Source organism: Canis lupus, chromosome 1 (genome assembly GCF_003254725.2).
Source record: "Canis lupus dingo isolate Sandy chromosome 1, ASM325472v2, whole genome shotgun sequence".
NCBI classification, from domain to species: domain Eukaryota; kingdom Metazoa; phylum Chordata; class Mammalia; order Carnivora; family Canidae; genus Canis; species Canis lupus.
The window spans coordinates 18,410,913-18,429,949 of record NC_064243.1 but is presented as its reverse complement, the minus strand read 5'-3'; the positions used below and the strand labels follow the sequence as shown (position 1 = coordinate 18,429,949).

Here is a 19,037-nt window from a genome sequence, read left to right as displayed (position 1 = left end):
TTCTCAGAGGCCAGTTTCTCACATCCAGCTTCTTTCATTAGTGCTTATTGACCAGTATTGGAAGGACCAGGCTAAGCACAAGACGAGAGTGGAAGAAGCCACAAGCTAATTGCAAAGAACAGAACTCAAGAAATATGTGGGTTGCCCCAGCATCCAGCAGCCTGACTGAAAATGAATTAATTTTTATTTCCAATGAATATTAAAACAGGCAACAACAACAAAAAAAAAAAACAAAACAAAAAAAAAAAAAAACAGGCAACATACGAATATCCTAAAACAAACTGAAGGTCAAGCAATGCAAAGTGTTAGGCGGTGAGCTTTCCTTCCACTCTTAGAGGCAGCCTCTCTTACCTGGTTCTTGAGCTCCTTCACAAGAGAATTCTGTGCATTTATAAAGTTTATAGTGCCTTTAGCTTCTGGCCCCCACAAGGCTGTCTGGTGGCCCATCCCCAAGAGCTGGCCCAGGGGATGGGTCAGGAGAGTGGGCAGTGTAGACTTAAATCAGGAAGTACTGCTCCAGGCCTGGTCAACCGGGCCGGGCCACCTGCTGTGTGCTAGAACAAGGCCCTCCACACTCACAGCTCACCTCATAACCTTGCTAGGCACTGCCCATCTTTTAGAGAGAAAGAGAGAGAAAAAAAAATGTATGTCATGGGCACAGGAAGTGGATAGGGGAGAGATTCTGGAAAATTCCAGGGAGGTTTGAAGCGCTCACAAGGCAGGCTGGCCCAGCAGCTGTTGGGGCGTCTTTGCTGGGGTGCTGGCCTGCTGGGGTGCTGGGCTGCTGGGCCGCGTGGGGCTCAGGGCGGTGCCTCGGTGCCGGTGCCGAGGAGAGGAGCTTGCAAGGGTGTCTCCTCCTAAAAGCGCCGTCTCTGCGTCTCGGAGAAGCGCGCAGCTGCTGAATAACCTGCAGGACGGCAAGTGCAGTTGTTTACCACCCCACCCTGAACACGTTTACAAAGTAACGAAGGGTCCTTTGCAGCAAGTCGGGGATCCCGTGTGGCCACGGGCACCTGGTCGCGCCAACCCTCGCCGGGGGAGCCCAGTGACGCGGGCTGCGCCTTCCAGCCCCAGCTCCCCTCCTTGGGCCCCCCTCCCCCCGCTTATTTGGGAGATGAGGGCTCGTTAATTAAATCCCCGGGCTTAGACCCAACCGTCGCGTTATTCCAACCACATCCATCTTGCAGGCGGCGGCGGCGACGGCAGGCGCGCGGGCCACGCGCGGGGGAGCCTGAGCCGCGGCCGGGGACGCCCCGCGCCCGCGCCCCCCGCCCCCGCCGCAGCCGCGCAGACCCTCCGGCACCCGCCCTGCCCGGGGTCGGCTCTCGGCGGGCTCCTGCCCCCCCCCTCCCCGGGCCTCCGCGGCGCCCCGGCCCGGCCCCCCTCCCCCGCCACACGCGCCGACACGCGCGCGCGAACACACACACTCACACGCACACGCTGGCACGCCGGCGAGCTGCCGGCCGCTCCATGGACCGACTCCCCTGCTTCCCCTGATCCCGGCGCAGCCCGGGATGAGACACTGCAAAATGGCCCGGGTCGCCAGTGTGCTGGGGCTGGTCATGCTCAGCGTCGCCCTGCTGATCCTATCGCTCATCAGCTACGTGTCCCTGAAAAAGGAGAACATCTTCACCACTCCCAAGTACGCCAACCCGGGGGCGCCCCGAATGTACATGTTCCACGCGGGGTTCCGGTGAGTGCGGGCCCCGGTCTGAGCGGCCTCGGGTACCTGGTTTGCGGGGGGAGGGGGGGAGGGGAGGGGGAACCGGGCAGGGGGTGTTTTGGCTTCTCCGACACACTTTGGGCAAGATAACTGCGTGGTCCTTCCACTCCCCTCTCTGATCCTCCCTACCCACCCCCCGTCCTTTTTTTTTTTTTTTCTTTTTTTGAACCAAAGCCCCTAAAAGCCGTGGTCCTAATCGATGGGATTGCATTTCTCGTTATTCCTCCTCGGCATCCCTTCCCCCATCTCAAAAATGGGGGGAGGGTTTAAGGAGAACGATGATGGAGGGAGAGGCAGTGCGTGCGTGTGTGTGTGTGTGCGCGCGTGTGTGCGCGTGTAGGGGGCGCCGAGCCGGGAGATGCTCTTGCCTGAGCTGAGCGCCTTCCCGGTGCGGCGTCCGCGGGCTCGGCGGCCGGACTCGGCGGCCCAGGGCGGCCTCAATGGCGCAGGCGCTGGACTCCCCTGGCGCGGTCCTCGCTCCTCTCCCCCCACCCACACCCCAGCAAACGCGGCGCGGCCTGTCCCCCTGAAGCCCCCGGGGCATTTCCCCTTCCCCCTGCTGCCTCCAGGCACCCGCCCCCGCCCCCTCCCCTCCCCTCCCCCACGGCCTTTCCCGGATCCTGCGATCCCTCCGCCCTCTGCGGGAAGAGCCTCCTTGGGGCCGCCCGCCCTCGCCCCTGGGCCGGGTCACCCCGGGCGAGGGGCTGCACCGGGAAGGCGCCAGGTGCAGCCCGGCGCGACCCCTCGAGAGCCCCTGCGCCTTCCCGTGACCCTTAGGAGCTCTCCCGGGGGGCCCTCCTGCGGGCAGGTGTCGCACACAGCGGGCAACCTGTGGTCCACGCGGCCCAGGGAAGCCGGATCGGGGCAACAAGAGCGGAGCAGGCTCGCGGCCCCGGGGCGGGGGGCGGGGGGGGGGGTCCCCGGGCGGGGACAGGGAGCGAAGTCAGCGAGGCTCGGGAACTAAGAGGTTAAGGCCGGAGCCGCCCCCGGCCCCCCCGGTCTCCGGCATCCTCGGCCTCTCTCCGACCATCCGCGCGTCCGCCCCCGGGGGGGGGGGGGGGGGGGGCGCTGTCCGCGGTGCTGACGCCCGGGCCTCCCGGCGCCGCGGGCCCGGCTCCCGGCCCTGCTCTCCGCAGACGGCCATCTTACGGTCTCTCCCGCACCAGGGGTGGACAATGGAGGCGGATTTCCCCGGGTTGCTCCCTCCCCGCCCCGGGCGTGCGTGGGAGCCAGAGGGGACCGAGGGAGAGCGGCCCGGCCGGGATGCGGCCCGCGCGTGCGCCAGGTGCGCGCCCCCCGCCCCCCCGCCGCGCCCCAGCCGCCGGGGCTCTACCCGCCACCCCGGCCGCCCCAGCTGAGGCCAGCTCGCCTGTCTGTGTACTCGTGCTCCTCTCCAGGTCACAGTTTGCGCTGAAGTTTCTAGATCCGTCTTTTGTGCCCATTACGAATTCTCTGACCCACGAACTCCAGGAGAAACCTTCTAAGTGGACATTTAATCGGACAGCGTTTTTGCATCAAAGGTAGGATAGGGGGAAAAGATCCGAAAGTGGTTTTGAATTCTGGAGTTCAAAACAAAATAATGCAAAAAAAGAAAAAAAATAAAAAAAAAAAGTAAAATCTGCCCCTCATCCCGAGGTGTTATTTGCATTGTCTACTCAGCCTGACTGCACAAAGGCTGATTGGTAACCCCTCTTTATGCATGTAGTGCCCTCTCCTAAAAAGAAAACATCAAGAAGACCAATTTGAATGGAAGAGAAAAAGACATTTCCAATATCCTCCCTAACTTGGGCTTAATTGAGCACAATGATTTACAGTTAACAGGCATGGGTAATACTGCCAAAGCCATCTACTAGATACATACATATACACATACATACATACATACATACATACATACATACATAAAAAGTTAATTGCATAAAGACCACCTAAGGCATTTCATTCTCCCACTGAGAAAAAAATATTTCTTAATGTAATAAAATAGAATTGTCTCACCCTGAAACACGCAGCAGCAAATACCATAATCTGCCCCTGTCAATTATTAGTGAAAAATCTTAGCCTAAATATATGCAGGTATCTAAGTATGGTTTTGTTTTGGTTTTACCTATTTGTTTTCATTAAACCTTTATAGCCCTTAACATATTATAAAAGCTATCCAACATCATTTTTATAGGTTGTCTTATAACAGCCTGTTTGTACATGAGGGAGTTTATGTGTGTGTATGTATGGGGTTTGTGTGTGTGTGTGTGTGTGTGTCTGTGTGTGAGGTGGGAAAGAATGAGATTTATTCAAATTTTTTATCTTGAGTGATTCTGGTCTCCTCTTAGCAACCCCCAGATAAGTCATTACTCCTTCCTTGTTGGTGGGATTATTATGCTGCTAAATGGAATGTGAGCCATCTAGTGTATTCATTAGGGGTGTGAATACTTATTTTACACTTAGAGGGTTTAGTGGTTTAGAGGGTTGTGTTTGGTCATAGCATTTCTGGTTTCTGCACTCTTTTTTAAGTTAATGACAGAATTAAATTCACTAGATATGTATGGTGTCATGAAAATGTTGTTTACTTGAAAAGCTGATATAGTCATGTGATTATTATTAAAATTTTTTAAATGCTGTTTAATTAGAAATTTACTCCCTGGCAATAATTAATTCTAAAACCACAGATGTGCCTTTCTTTTAAACTATTCAGTTCCTAGGCCAATATTAGTTCTAGAGACAACACAGAAAACTTTAATGGCAGTATACATAATACCTTCCCCAAAACATATTTCTAACTGAATAAGAATTTTCTTCCCACACTAGGCCACGACCAGTCAGAACAATATTTCCTTCTCAAAACTTCCCTCCTTTCAATCCATCTATTTCACAGGCTCTAATTTTCCCAGTATCATTTTAAATTTACCTTTATAACAGGTAAAGAATAGTTTGTAAAGAGCAGTATCAGTAACTTTGGAGGTTTTAGATTAAAGCTTTCAGTTTATGTTGCTTTATACTTTGACAAATGAAGAAATTTTTTAAAATAAAGTTCCAGGTAAAGTGATGATATACAAAACATTTAGCTTCAGTCCTTTTATTTTTTAGGCAAAAGACAAAGGAAATTCACATTGTGATTTCTTGGAATTAGAGAATCCAGTAGCAAAGTAACATATTATTGGTCTCTCTTAAATATTTTAAATAGCTGAAACTTTAAGAGGAAATGCTTACTTTTACTTAAAGCTCAACATGAAGGCAACCTGAAATTAGTGCTAAGTATCACCCTTGCCTGGTTTATCCTCTGAATTCTTAGAAAATACACACATTTTCAGCGTTTACCATAGCCTCTTTTTCTAAGGATTAGGTTACTCCAGCTAAATTGTGTTTCTATACAATCAAGCAGAAAAATACTCCTGTTTCATTATTCAAAGGACCTTAATGAGATTATCATCTCATTTCTATTAAATATTCAACTACACTCACTGATACTACCATTTCCATATTTTAATAATAGATAGTACTATACTGACTCATAGCTATTTGGCTCTTATTTGGATACCAGCGATATTTGATATTCCTTGAACACTGCAGTCCAATAGCAAGCAAGTAGTCCCTAGTTACAAACTCTAAGTCACCAGTGTTTGTGCATTCATGTGAGCTCTTTGGAGCCTGTGTAAATTGTCTCCCTGTATTTTCTGACATAGTTTGGCCTATGCCTCCTCCTTGATCAAATATACTTTTCACGTGGAACAGAAAACCAAAGAATGGCAGCTAGAACTGTAAGTTACACCACTGATAAGCCTTGAAGGATTACATCCAGAACTTGGCTGAGAAATTAGCATGTCTGTGGATTCTGAAGCAGTCTTTTCCCCAACAACCACAATCACTATGAATGTATAATCTTTCTTGGATACGATGTACCTACGATTCTTGTCTGAATGGAATGGCAGCATAAGACATAAGATGGAAAATCAGTTCTTTTGAATGGGATGCATTTAATGAATTTCTTTTCATTTTAGGCAAGAAATTCTTCAGCATGTCGATGTAATAAAAAATTTTTCTTTGACCAAGAATAGTGTTCGGATCGGACAACTGATGCACTATGATTATTCCAGCCATAAATATGTTTTCTCTATTAGCAATAACTTCCGATCACTGCTTCCAGATGTATCACCCATTGTGAATAAGCATTTTAATATCTGTGCTGTGGTTGGAAATAGTGGGATCCTGACAGGGAGCCGGTGTGGACAAGAAATAGATAAGTCAGATTTTGTTTTCCGTTGCAATTTTGCCCCTACGGAGGCTTTCCAAAGAGATGTTGGAAGGAAAACCAACCTTACCACCTTCAACCCCAGCATTCTGGAAAAATATTACAACAATCTTTTGACCATTCAGGACCGTAACAACTTTTTCCTCAGTTTAAAAAAGCTCGATGGGGCCATTCTTTGGATCCCTGCATTTTTCTTCCACACTTCAGCAACTGTTACCAGGACATTAGTTGACTTTTTTGTTGAACACAGAGGTCAGTTAAAGGTCCAATTGGCTTGGCCTGGAAATATAATGCAACATGTCAACAGGTGTGTATATTTTATTGCCTTTAAGTCTTACCCCACCAGATGGCAAATCAATATTGTAATCTCTTGGGGGTGGGAGGTATCTGATTAGTTACTTGTTGTTAGCTTAGCACTTTAGGGCAAACTCTTATGTTTTTGTAATGAAAGAATGAATCATTCTAGGTAAGAAGTTCTATCTTCTACCCCCAGCTGGTAACAAGTGCCAAATGGGGAAATTGGTGTTTCATCGGTCTCCCCTCTCTATTCCCTCCTGTCTCCTATCTTGGTGGTAAGCCTGACCGGCAGTCATGGAAATCATCAAAAATCAAGAATTTTCTTTAAATGGATAGCTAGGCCCCGATAATGCCAATGGCAAAATTAGACAAACCAAGTAGTTTTCTAAAAAATGATGCAATTGACTTAAAATGTCCCTTTTTATTTGATATTTGGGTGTTTTATCGATGTCCAAGACTAGAAAATCATAAATTGTATAATCAGCCTTTATCATTTGGGATTTCAGTGCCAAAACATGTGAAGGGTATTTTATGAGCTTGTTGTTATGCCTTATAATTTGATAGAGAGATTGACCAGAAATTCAATTTTTTTTTTTGTCTATTCTGATGAGTCTTAACTCTGTACATTAGAATCACCTGGAGAACTTTTAAAAATACTGTTGCTTGTTTCTACTTCAAGGAATTCTAATGTAAATTTATCTGGAAGGGGGCAGGGGGAAGGCCCACATATCTGTTTTTCTTAATTACTCTCCAGATGATTCTAATGTGTAGGCAGAATTCAGAGCCCCTGTCCAGGGAATTTTATAAAGCAAAATTGATTGTAAGGTTTTTTTCTTTAAATCATCTGAGGAAACTGCCTCAACTCTAATTTCCTGTCTACAAATAGCCTCCGTGTCCTAACATACTGTCCAGATAGTCCTATGAGTTAAAATGAGTTCTGGGAGGACTGGTAACCAGGGATTTCTAAAGATTTTTATCTCCATCCTATAATCCTCTAAAGTCTCCCAAACTTAAGATCTGTTTAGTTGACCTCTCACAGAAGGAGGAATTATCATCTAATCAAGTGGTATATATCTAACAGGTAGGGTTAGGATTATAATATATAGTCTAAACTGGAACTTTGTCCTTGAGAGAAAGAGGGTGCTATTAATAATGACAACAGGATAATAAAATTTGGGACTATCCTAGTTTCCCAGGATGTATCGTCATTTTTTTGAGAAGTAATGTAGCCCAACTCCTAAGTTTAAAGATGAATCAACTGAGGTACAAAGAAAAGGAGCTATTTACCCAATGTCACTGCCCAAAATGGGCAGAAACAGAATTAGAAGCCAGACCCCCCACTAACCTGTCCTCCTCTGGTCTTTTGACCACATCATTTTGCCTCCCCTCTTGCTTTATTTAAGTTCAGCCATACCAAAAGAATTGTCAGAAGTCATTCTAACTTCCTAGGTAAGAAAAGCCAAGACTAAACTTTTAAATTTCAACTGGAATGGGGAAAGATCTATGTATGAAGCTTTCAAGTAGTAAAGAACTACACATGCTTGGAAACTTCAGGAAATTGGCCTGTGTGGCCTGTCCTGCCCCCAGCTTTTCAGAAGGACCGTGGAATTAGCCATAAGTCTTCACCGTCACTCGGGCTTGAACCAAATACCTTGCTTCAATGAAAACTCAAAGGAAATACAGTCCATAGAAACTTGATTCATGAACAGTTTAATTTTCACCTGCATAGCTAATGATACACACACACACACACACACACACACACACACACCAGCACTCTCAAATATGTGGTAGTATAGGTAGGAAGGTTTCAAACTACTGTATAAATATGCAAAGGAATTGGAAGGAAAATAGCCACAATTTAACTTTTTTTTTTTTAATTCAGAAAGTGTTTAAATACTTTTCTTAGACCCCGGCATGCTTAAGAAGGGCTCTGGAGCTCCTAGCTAGTAAACAAAGGAACAGAGAATATGGTTTTTTTTATAAGAAGGTACAGAAAAATAAATCCCCACACTCTCTCCAGACCAAATAAGAAAGATTTAATCTCTAGGGTAAGAGAGTGACACAGGAGGTGCCCTTAGGTTAATGACTATGAGAAACATAGTCATTCTCATTCCTGGCCTTCTACGTTGTCACCACCGAGTCAGAGCCACCACTCCTTAGGACAACTGAGAGGTAGGACTGGCATCAGACATGTACAGCCTGTACAGTCAGTCACACAGAAGCTGTGCTCAGAAGGGTCCAGTGCTTGATTTAATGCTCTACTATCTCCCTCTTGAAAATCAGTGAATTTTGAAGGAAGGGCCCACATTTCCATTTTATGCTGGGTCTCACAAATTATGTAGCCAGTCCTGCCCAGAGGTGTTCTGTAGTCTAAAAGATAGATTCAAAGCCAGTACTATTAGGGGGAGGGGAGGGGAGGGCAGAAAAGGCAAGTACTATTTCAGTTACATGTACAAATCCATCTCCTGGCCCAGTCATATTGACCTTCTCCGATTGAAATCAGCACTGGCCTCTGAATCCACATGTACTTATTATTCCACAGGTACTGGAAAAACAAACATTTGTCACCCAAACGGCTGAGCACAGGTATTCTTATGTACACCCTTGCATCAGCAATATGTGAAGAGATCCACTTGTATGGATTCTGGCCTTTTGGATTTGACCCCAACACAAGGGAAGATCTTCCATACCATTACTATGACAAAAAAGGAACCAAATTTACCACCAAGTGGCAGGAATCACACCAGCTGCCTGCTGAGTTCCAGCTGCTGTACCGAATGCATGGGGAAGGGCTCACCAAGCTGACTCTGTCACACTGTGCCTAAGACTCTGAACAGAAGTGCCAAATGGCCATTTAAAAAGTGCCCCAAATCAAATGGAATAGTCTTCAGAATAGAACCCTAGAGAATTCCTTATAAAGATTGTCTGCCATTTAAAAGGAAAGATGTCTTCTCTCCCTCTTTTGCACTGCTCTTTTAAGGGTCTTGGCAAGACAAATGAGTTGAAGCCACATGATTTAAACTTGATTGATAAAGGGAATGTTGCATTTGGAACTATGCTGCTAATGAAATGGTTTGAAGTATTTTCGTGTTTGTATTTTGATAATAAACTGCCTCCCTTTTTTATGAGGACTAGAGCTGTAGTTCCTGCAGCTTTGAGATACAGTCCTCATAGTCACAGGCCTCTGGCCAGTTTGGGCAGGATTTCAGTTTTGCCTGGGCGGGATCAGACTCTTTAAAATGGAAACAAAAAAAAATTGTTTGCATATCTCATCTCTCACTCTCTATTTCTGTCATTCTCGGTCTCTTTCCCTACAACCCCTTGCCCCATCACTGTGGAGTTTAATAATTTGCTAGGAATCATATTAAATTAGCTTTGTGTGTATGTGTTGCATTTGTACTTGTTTAATGTGTTCAAGGCTCTGGGTAACTTTGATATTTCATGACAAATTGACCAAATCATGATGGATCCCCTTATGATTACTTTTAGTCCATGCAGTCGTTCTATAGCAGAGTGGTCCCTCTGTGGTGAGTGGCATATAATGCAGTGCATCTTTCACTAACACAAAGAAAATTTATGTCATGGGCGGGATTGCATCTCTTGACATGAGTGCCATTATGGCAAATCATTCTATTGCCACATCGGCAAGGGCATTCCAGCCTGAGTTTAGTGCCTCCCACAATCCCAACCCAAGCACTTGGCTGGGAAATCTCTCAGAATATAAACGCAATGAGTCAGCTTAAGAGCCTGGAACATATAGAGGAAAAGGAAGAAGAATGCTTAGAAGCTTTTATGGAATCTCTGTCTAACCTAAAGTATTGTGACCATGGTGCCCGTGCCGAGTCTTTGCAAACCAGGAGGGTTAGAGCAAAGTAGGAGATTCAAAGTTGACCAGGACAGGCCACCATGTGAATAGTGCTGAGGTGAGGTCATCTTCAGCATCATTGTGTCCACCAGCACCGCTCAGAACCATCTGTTCTCTTCCAAACAATTATAGACAGTGGATAGTTCCTTTTCCCACTGAAATCTGTATATCTAAATCTGTATATCTCTAAAAATTAAGCCTTTCATAAGGAAAAGCCATTGGGTAATAGCAAGATTTGGTACAAAATAACACTTGAAATTTGAACTGTGTAGACCTGCCATGAAGGAATTAGTTGGCCATTCTCTTTTTTTATTATTTCAGTCTTAGAAGTAGAAATCACATCACTCCCATCCCTGGCTTTTCACTGAGCAGCACTTTGTTCTTCCAGTTCAGCCCAAAGTCTGGCCAAGTTGATGTTAAATTTTAATAAGAGTTTTTTTTTTCTTCTTTCCAAATGCCAGTCAAGCACATTTGTAATACATCTGGGTGGGGTAGCTTTTTCTTTTCCAGAAATCTCATCCTAGATTGCTTGTAATGTTACAATGCTGTTTAAAATAATTGCTGTTGTTCAGTCATCAGCTCACTGTCCCTCTTTGGGAAGGTATAATCATGCTGCAAATTAAACCAAATACAATAAGAGAAGACAGAGTTCTGATGCTCATCTGCCTCCTGGTCCTAAAGCAGAGCTGTCCTGTCTCGCTTTTTTTTTTTTTTTTTTTTTTTTCCAGAAAGCTAACTGGAGCAGCTTACATAAATCCAGATGTTAACTAGTGGAAGAAAAACCATACAGGTTCAAATGTGTTACCAATTGTGACACATTTTACAATGCTCTATGAATGGCAATCCAAACAGGAAGAGACAGGAATGGATGTTTCAAAAGGGGAAATACTAACACAGCTCAATATTTGAAATAATTAGAGAATAGACGGTAAAAAAAAAAAAAAAAAAAAAAAAAAAACCTTTAAATTCACTGGTATCATTAGATGGGCATCAAAACCACCCCATGCTTGTTCCCTATCACTTTAAAGAAGACAGTGCTCCAGTGTTCATGCTGTGCTCTGTTAGGATCGCTGTGAGATTGATAACTGACAGAAGTGTTTAGTTGGCTTTTCCTAAGCACTTAGTTCATTTGGTTACAGCTAAGTGATATTAATGCCAATGTTACATGGGCCAGATCCTGACTCTGGAGTTTTAATCCCAATGTGCCCATTAGATTTCACTAAATATAAATATGTAGACACGTTGAACCAGGCAGATTAAGAGAGCAAAAGACCAGAATCCCTAAAAACAGTTCATTGTTCTATGTGGATTTTTAAAGTAGACCTCATCATAATGCCATTTGGGTTTTTTTGTTTGTTTGTTTGTTTTTTGTTTGGTTTTTGTTGTTGTTGCTGTTGTTTTTTGGGAGGTTTTTTGGGGTCTTTTTAAGTTCAGGAAGACGTTTTACATCTCACATCACTCTTGGTTCCATCTTAACTTCAGAACAAGGGGACTTTTTCCAGCATCATTTCATCTGCTGCTTTCACAGGAACTCAGAATGTTGAGAAAACAGGCTTGTTTCTCAGAACAGAAGGCTTAGAGATCAGTCTTTTTTTTTTTTTTTTTTTTTTCTTAGAGATCAGTCTTATCCCATTTCCAGGCAGGATTTCCTGGAACTGATCCAAAAAGACCACCCTTCCCTTTTCTTCAAAAATCTCTGAAGAAAACCCCAAGCCCTGCCATAGGGGTTAACCACAGTTCTCACAAATTCTTTCTGCACAGACTACATCCATCCTATTGGAAAAATTAGGTGGCGAATGTGGGTAAACGATCTATCCCAGTTTTCAGCATATAGTAAGCACTCGATATATGGCAGCTTTTACTGTTACTTTTGTTAATTGTGCCCTTGACCTATAATAGTTCCAGCACAGAGAAACGCAGCCGCTAGCTGATCATATACAATCTCTTGTTGTTTTTAAAGACCGTTTCAAAGATCAAATCTATATAACCACTGTCACGACCAGAGGGTTGGTGGGTCCCATGAGTCCTGATTAGAAAGGCAGTGGTGTAAGTAACTGGAACTCCCGGGCCTTTGCGGTCAAGAGCAGTGAAACAGGAAGATCCAGAACTATTGAATCCTCACTCCTGATTCAACTCAGATACAAACCCCTGGCTTTTGCACTGTCCTTGCTTTTTTGGTTCCAGGTTAAGTACATCCTTTTGTCAGACCCTCTCCTCTTCTGGGATACTCACACCAGAATCCACCCTCAGATGTTGGGACAAATTTCACCATACAGCCCTCCAAGCCATCTGCATATGATACCTACAAAAATGACCAATTCAGTTGCAGAGGAGGAAAAAAACCCACAAACATTTAGTGACCAGCTTAATGCCAGTCCACTGACCATTTTTCATGGATTATTCTGGGAATCATGTGCAGATATTTAAAACGGGATAGAGAGCTAAAGTGAGGTATTAAGAATTCCTCCCAGACCCAGAAATCTTTCCCATACCTGATGATTAAAACATTTATAGTTCCTCTGCTTTTGCTTCTGTGTCTTAAGTGTCCTTGACCATTGTAAAAGTGGTGTATGTTTAGTAGTGGTGTGTGCCTAGCAGTGCTGTGACTGCCGTACCATCTGCCTATGACCTTGATGTCATGCACGTGACCATGGGGCTGCCAGCCAGGACATGCGAGGGGAGAGGGTCTTCCAGCCTCCTTGTGTCCGGGCCTCCAGTTATCCACAAATGTGAGTGCCATGACTAACCTAATTTGGTGGGGAAGCTAAGGAATGGAAGAGCATTTCTTATGACTTTGGGCCAAGCAGTAGTTATTGGGCACTCTTAAAGAGCAAAGAAAGGTTGACCTGAGGTCAGGGGAAGCAGGGACAGAATTGTAGAACCATAGGATACCAGAAATGGAAGAGCCTTTCAACTTCTATAGTCCTAATCCTTGACGTTACAAATGAGAACTGGAGAAACAGGCTAAATGATTTTCCCAAGATTACATAGATAATCAGTAGGAAAATTTATGACTCTCCATCTCCTCCTTTACCAGCATCAAATGAAGATGGGCCCAAAAAGAAAGTATTTTAGTCCGGGGTCCTCATGGCACAGAAAGTACACTGTAAAGGAGGAAAATTTATTCTCCCTCACCGCCCCCCCCAAAAGTATTTATTTGTCAGTGTAGACAGTTAGGGAGATGGTGCCTAAGCATACAACATCCACTGATAATAACCTGCATTCTTCCCTGAAATGAGAGAAAACCCCCTTGGCAAATCATGATTCTGGTAAATCACAATTTAGTTACTGACAGTTCACAGTTGACAGCTAGAATCTCATCCAGTAATTCAATATCCACTTTATAAAACCTGGTTTTAGCAATATATATGCACAATTTAAACGCTGAATCCTGAGAACAGTTATGTACTTCTTTTGAAAATTCGTATTCAGTTTATTTAACCCAAGAAAATTTCACTTGTTGTTTTGCTCCATGTGTATTATTTTCAGCTGGGGCCTGTTGAGGTAAGGAATAACTTTTGTCAATGCCTTCCACATTGCAAGTAATTTCAACAGCCAACTTTGCATTATTGCATTAGTTTAGTATGTTAAGAAGATGCGAATAATGAATAATGTTGAACTGAGTCTTCTGGTGCAAAATAACAGACCAAACAATTTTCTGTATAAATCTGGATCCTTAAATCCCTTTTCTTCAAATTGTTTAAATGTGCTAGGCAAAAGTATCTGTGTAGCCTCTCCTTCTCCCAGAATATGCAGAACTGTGCTTTTGCTTATAAAGATTGTTGGGATCGTGTGTATGTGGCTAAAACCCCCAGATGGAGCATCGCAGGTGCCAGAGAGTTAGAGGCTCTGGGCCACCTGACTGACCTACCTGGGCTCTGTGGCCCAATTAATCAAGGCCATAGGTGAATTGACACCAAGGATCAAAATAACTAAATATGCCTCTCCCACATTCTGATTGCTTTGCCACACAGGTTTAACGTTTGAAATGGGAAAGATTTTAGAATGTCATTATTGTATTACACAGTATATCCTAAAATTTGTTTTTATTGTGATGACTTCTTATTGAAGATACGTGTTTTAACAGATGTTGTTATCCTCAATGAAGCCCATTCTCATGTTGTTAATTACAGTGAAATCACAGTGAAGAGCCTGTCACAGAAAAGCTGACGCCAATCTAAGATTACAATAGGGTTATGGGGTTAGGACCTGGATCATGCTGCTGATCCACCAGCAAACAAAGCTGTATGACACGAGGAGCTCTTTAAAACACAACTCTTGCTCCCCACCCCAGACCTTTGACTCAGAATGTCCTAGGATAAGCTAAGCTTATAAAGATTCCCAGGTAATTCTGAGGTCCCCAGCATTTGAAAACAAATAATATATAGCAAAGTCATATATACCATTTTGACCAAAGTAGCTGAATGCTTATCACTCCTCATGCAATTAGTATCACATCTGTTCCTTGAAGTTATCATAATACATGGCAATATAGACACAGTCTTAGTGATTCAACTATTCAACTGTTTTGGCTGAATTGACCTGTCACTGATTTGTAAGCAAATAGTAACTGGTTAATTTAGTCAGAATGGATTCAAGCCTGAAGACAGTCGGAGTGAGGGACATAGCTTTAATATACTTTACCCCAAGGCCAGCTCTCTATATTTCGCTTTTGATATTTCAAAAGGAGAGGCAGATCTCAGGTCATTCGTCTTTACAAATAGATAGACTGAGAAACAGGGAAGTTAAATGACTCATTCAGATTCTACTTGGATGTCATTCCCAGAGCCTAAAATATTCCTAAAGGGGTCTGATTTCTTAACCTACAGGTTATGCGCAAAATGCAAAGATCCTCAGGTTAAAATGAAACCAATCAAAAAAGGAAATTGAAGGAGTTAAAATTCTAAGACTGAGTATAAAATTCTAAGACCAACTGAACCAGTTGTCACTGGCTGCCCTGTATCAACCTCTGTTGAATAAGGTGCCACCATGCTAATGACGTTTTGGCCAGGTTCCTTTTGATAGCTGTGCACATGCCTTTAATCATCAGAGTTACTGAAGGCCTCCTTTGATTTTCTTTCTGTGGGAGTCAGAGACAATTGCGGCTCTTTGGTGTGCTGCTAAATATTTCACAACTGGATCTGGAAAAGGTGGCGCCCTGATGTGTAGCTCTTGCCAATTTCCGTGGTATAAATATTCTCAACATAGACGGTTTCAAGCTACTAACTTTATGTCAACCAGCTGAACATGTAACAACATGTTTTCAGGAGCTCCAGCACGGCACCACCTGAACAGCTGCTGAGTCCGAGAGTACCAAACAGGGGAGAGGCTGGCAGTGGCTTTGGAGAAACTCCCAAGTGCCCCCTCCCCACAAGGAGGCATTTCTACTTTAGTTAGATCTACTAATTTTTAGTATATTATTGGGTCCTTGAGGCTAAGGACCCTGAAGTGTTCAAAATATTTCCTAGCCATGTGACTCTTAGGAACTTCTCAACACACCACTCAGTACTTTGGGGGACTACCAGCCATGGTTTTTCTAATCTCTAAGGGCAAGCTTCCAGGTAAACATTCTTTAATTTAACTGCCAGTTGAAACCATGTTTAGCTGATCTTTTCTCATATCCTGTAGTCCATGGCCTGTTTCCCCAAATCTCAAATTTTCCCTGTCCACTTGCTTCTCATTCTCCATCATAGCATGCAGAAATCAGTGCTTGCACAGGAGCAGGAGAAGAACAGACATCCAGTAAGCTTACCTAGCCCCGCCACACCTGCAGAGGCTCCATGGTTCACATGTCTTTACTTCATTAAGGGACACCTGCTAAGCCTCATGCCCAAGGCTCGAATATGCACCAGGCTGGGCTTTTTTGCCCCCCTAAAAGTTTCTGAAGGGCAATAAATACCACAAATAAGAACTCCATTGGGTAAACATGAGGAAGGCAACATGTGATACCTTGCCCCTACCTATGCTAGTGTAAGGCTGGACCTTGAAAGAACCTACCACTGCAGTCCCCTGGGCATTGAGCAGTTGTGCTCCCACTAGTTGTAAGCGAATTCCCCATTTAACAAGAGTGTTTAGAAACCAAATACTCTGGTGAGCCACAGAACAAGTTTGGTTTGCAAATTAAAGGTTTTTCTGATGGAAATCATTCTTAGGTGGATTTGATTAGATCTTTTGAAAGGCAATACTGGGAAAAAATGTATTTAATTCCTCAAACATAATAAGTGGACATAGGCTTTTATTCTTTATGTAGTAAATCAAAATTAGATCATAGCAGGCAAAATCTACTTTACTTGCTGTAGTAAAATATCCTGTAGGGTCTGTAAGGCATTTCTAGACTACAAATGTTTGAAACTCAACTTAAACATTGTCTATCTTATGTTTGAAAAGCCAAGGTATCCCTCTGTTTTCTGTACTTCTTAGTAGTCATTGAAATGAGCTTGCTTCTTTATACTGAATAAGCTACATTTTGTTTTAAATGAATCAGGTACATGTTCAGATGCTTTTCTGTATTCACAACAAATTGCATGCAGCCTGGGCACAAAATATACCTTCACCCCCTGGCTTTTTTCTGGACACCAAAGAGATAAGTCCATAGCCACAAGCAGAAAGGATTTGATAGCAGGCCCCATTTTGTCATGAACAAATTCACAGCAAAATCAGCCTTGAGGAACCAGTCACTCCCATAGTATCTTGAGGTAGGGAAGTAGGTTAGAAAAATTGGTAGATTATAGGAGAGAAGTTTGATCATGTGTAGATGTGGAACAAAGTCACTGAAGTACTTACAAAAAGGAAAGGGAGGTTTTCCTCTGAAATCTGGAATCTAGATCATTTTGCAAGACTTAGAACAATTGGTCTCCACATCTAAACACTCTTGAACCACATTTCAAAATCCAAATCTAAGCCCTTATTATGCAGAAAAGGAGCCTTCCGGCCAAGGGCCCTGGTAGGGCTTTATATTGATGAATTGAGATCCTATCACCAAGCATCAGCAATTAGCACTGAAATTCTCCCAGGACACAGAACAAAATATTGAAACATCACAACGCAGCATCGTTTATTCACATAGAAGAGTCAACTACAAGCATAGCAGAACTTCACAGATCTAGACATTATCTCAGGTCTAGATCAACATCTTCAGCATGGAGATGAAACAGGTGAGGTCCACAAAGTAGGAAGTGATTTAGCTGCCCAGCTAGTTAACTGCAGTTAGAGTCTGGGTCTCCTGACCACTGATTCTACTCCAGCACACCATGCTGCCTCCATTCTTTAGAAGGGAAGCTGACAATCCATTGTGAAGCATAAATCAGAAGTCAAGACAAAAGAATGTTTGTGATATCTTCTCTCACTTGACCTACTTGGTTTCACCACTTCATCTCAGTATCTCTTTAAAGCATGTTATGCCAATGTAGAATGAGGAACAAAAACTTTTTTCAGAGTAAGGATGAAACCAAAAGGTGGGAGAACAGTGAATGTAAGTTATTAAAGAAATGAGCAAGAAGCATGCATCAGGGAAAATAAATGCTTCTTATATTGTCATAACCATAGAGCCCTCCCCTCACATACTTGATGATGCATTTATTTTGGAAAATGCCATTTTATGCTGAAAGACTGGCATCGAAGACTTCACTCCTTCTCAACTACATCAGAAGCACTCTCGCTCTTTGGGAGAAGCTGCGGCCCTTAGGATCGGACTCCCATCTCCCGTGACAGGTGGCCTCAGCTGCCCTGAGAAACATGGTGCCGGACGGACAGGGCCTTGGAAACCTGAGAGGAGTCAGCATGGCTGGACTGAGGAACATGTAAATATCTTCCGCCTTCTTGGTCAACAAGGATGACCATCTTTCTTTAGTAGAGGTAATCGTGTGTATATTGTGACTGTAGTTTGTGACAAAAACACAATGATTTGCTTCGACGGCTCCCTACTTGTATACCTGTTGAGTGTGAATGTACCTGCCTCACTGCCTCGTGTGCCAAACACAGTACTGAATGCATTGTTTTTAAATAAACTGTTCTACTGTGCATTGGAGAACACTGCTGATTGTCTCTGTCCTGTCTGGAAGACCCCCACCCCCTCACCACCACTAACACACTGCATCCAATGCAGAGATTAAGTGCACCCTCTTTTTTTTTTCATTCCCTGGGTTTTGAGGAGATTTAAAAACTTCTTGGAGATTTGTACCACTCCAGGAAGATTGGGCTTGGCTGTTTCAGCCATGAACTAGCAGCAAACAGTAAAAGGACTCCCACACACTATCCTTTATGCAAATCGTGCAACAGGCCTTAAACTTTATTAATAATAATACATCTGTCTTGAATGTACAGTCACACACATCATTTTATTTAATCAATAATCAGGTGAGAAAGGGACACTAGGAACTTGGTCCATGTCGCACAGTCAGTGGTGAAGTTAGAATGAGATTGCAGCCTGATGCTTGGTCCAGGGCTCTCTCTTGCCTCTTCACCCCATTCTGGTCTCTCTTCAGGCCACCTTCTCATAGAGCCTTCCCTGAATGCCCCCATCAGCCTCCATCCCTTTGCGTGGTTCTATTTTTCTTCATAGCATTTTCTTTCCTTGTTTTTTAACAATTTTTAAAATTTTTAAAAGATTTTTATTTATTTATTTGAGAGAATGAGCAGGGGGTAGGGGCAGAGGAAGAGGGAGAGAGAGAGAAGCCAGACTCCCTGCTTAGCAGGAAGCCCAACATGAAGCTCGATCTCAGGACCCGGAGACCATGACCTGAGCTGAAGGCAGATGCTTAACTGATTTAGCCACCCAGGTACCCCGATTTTATTTATTTTAGAGAGAGAGAGAAAGAGCATGAGCAGTGGGAGGAGCAGAGGGAGAGGGAGAGACTCTCCAGCAGACTGCAGGCTGAGCACAGAGCCTGACACAGGGCTCAATCCCA

The 19,037-nt window shown here is 43.9% G+C and overlaps 1 protein-coding gene across 1 annotated transcript; it reads left to right on the top strand.

Annotated features, from left to right (window-relative positions):
* Positions 1-1,379: 1,379 nt before the first annotated feature.
* Positions 1,380-18,160, top strand: ST8SIA3 (ST8 alpha-N-acetyl-neuraminide alpha-2,8-sialyltransferase 3). Its single transcript, XM_025422169.3, has 4 exons — positions 1,380-1,693; positions 3,121-3,243; positions 5,716-6,273; positions 8,809-18,160. Exons 1-4 carry the CDS (start codon positions 1,515-1,517, stop codon positions 9,089-9,091), a joined length of 1,143 nt encoding a protein of 380 aa, XP_025277954.1. The 5' UTR covers positions 1,380-1,514; the 3' UTR covers positions 9,092-18,160.
* Positions 18,161-19,037: the final 877 nt, after the last annotated feature.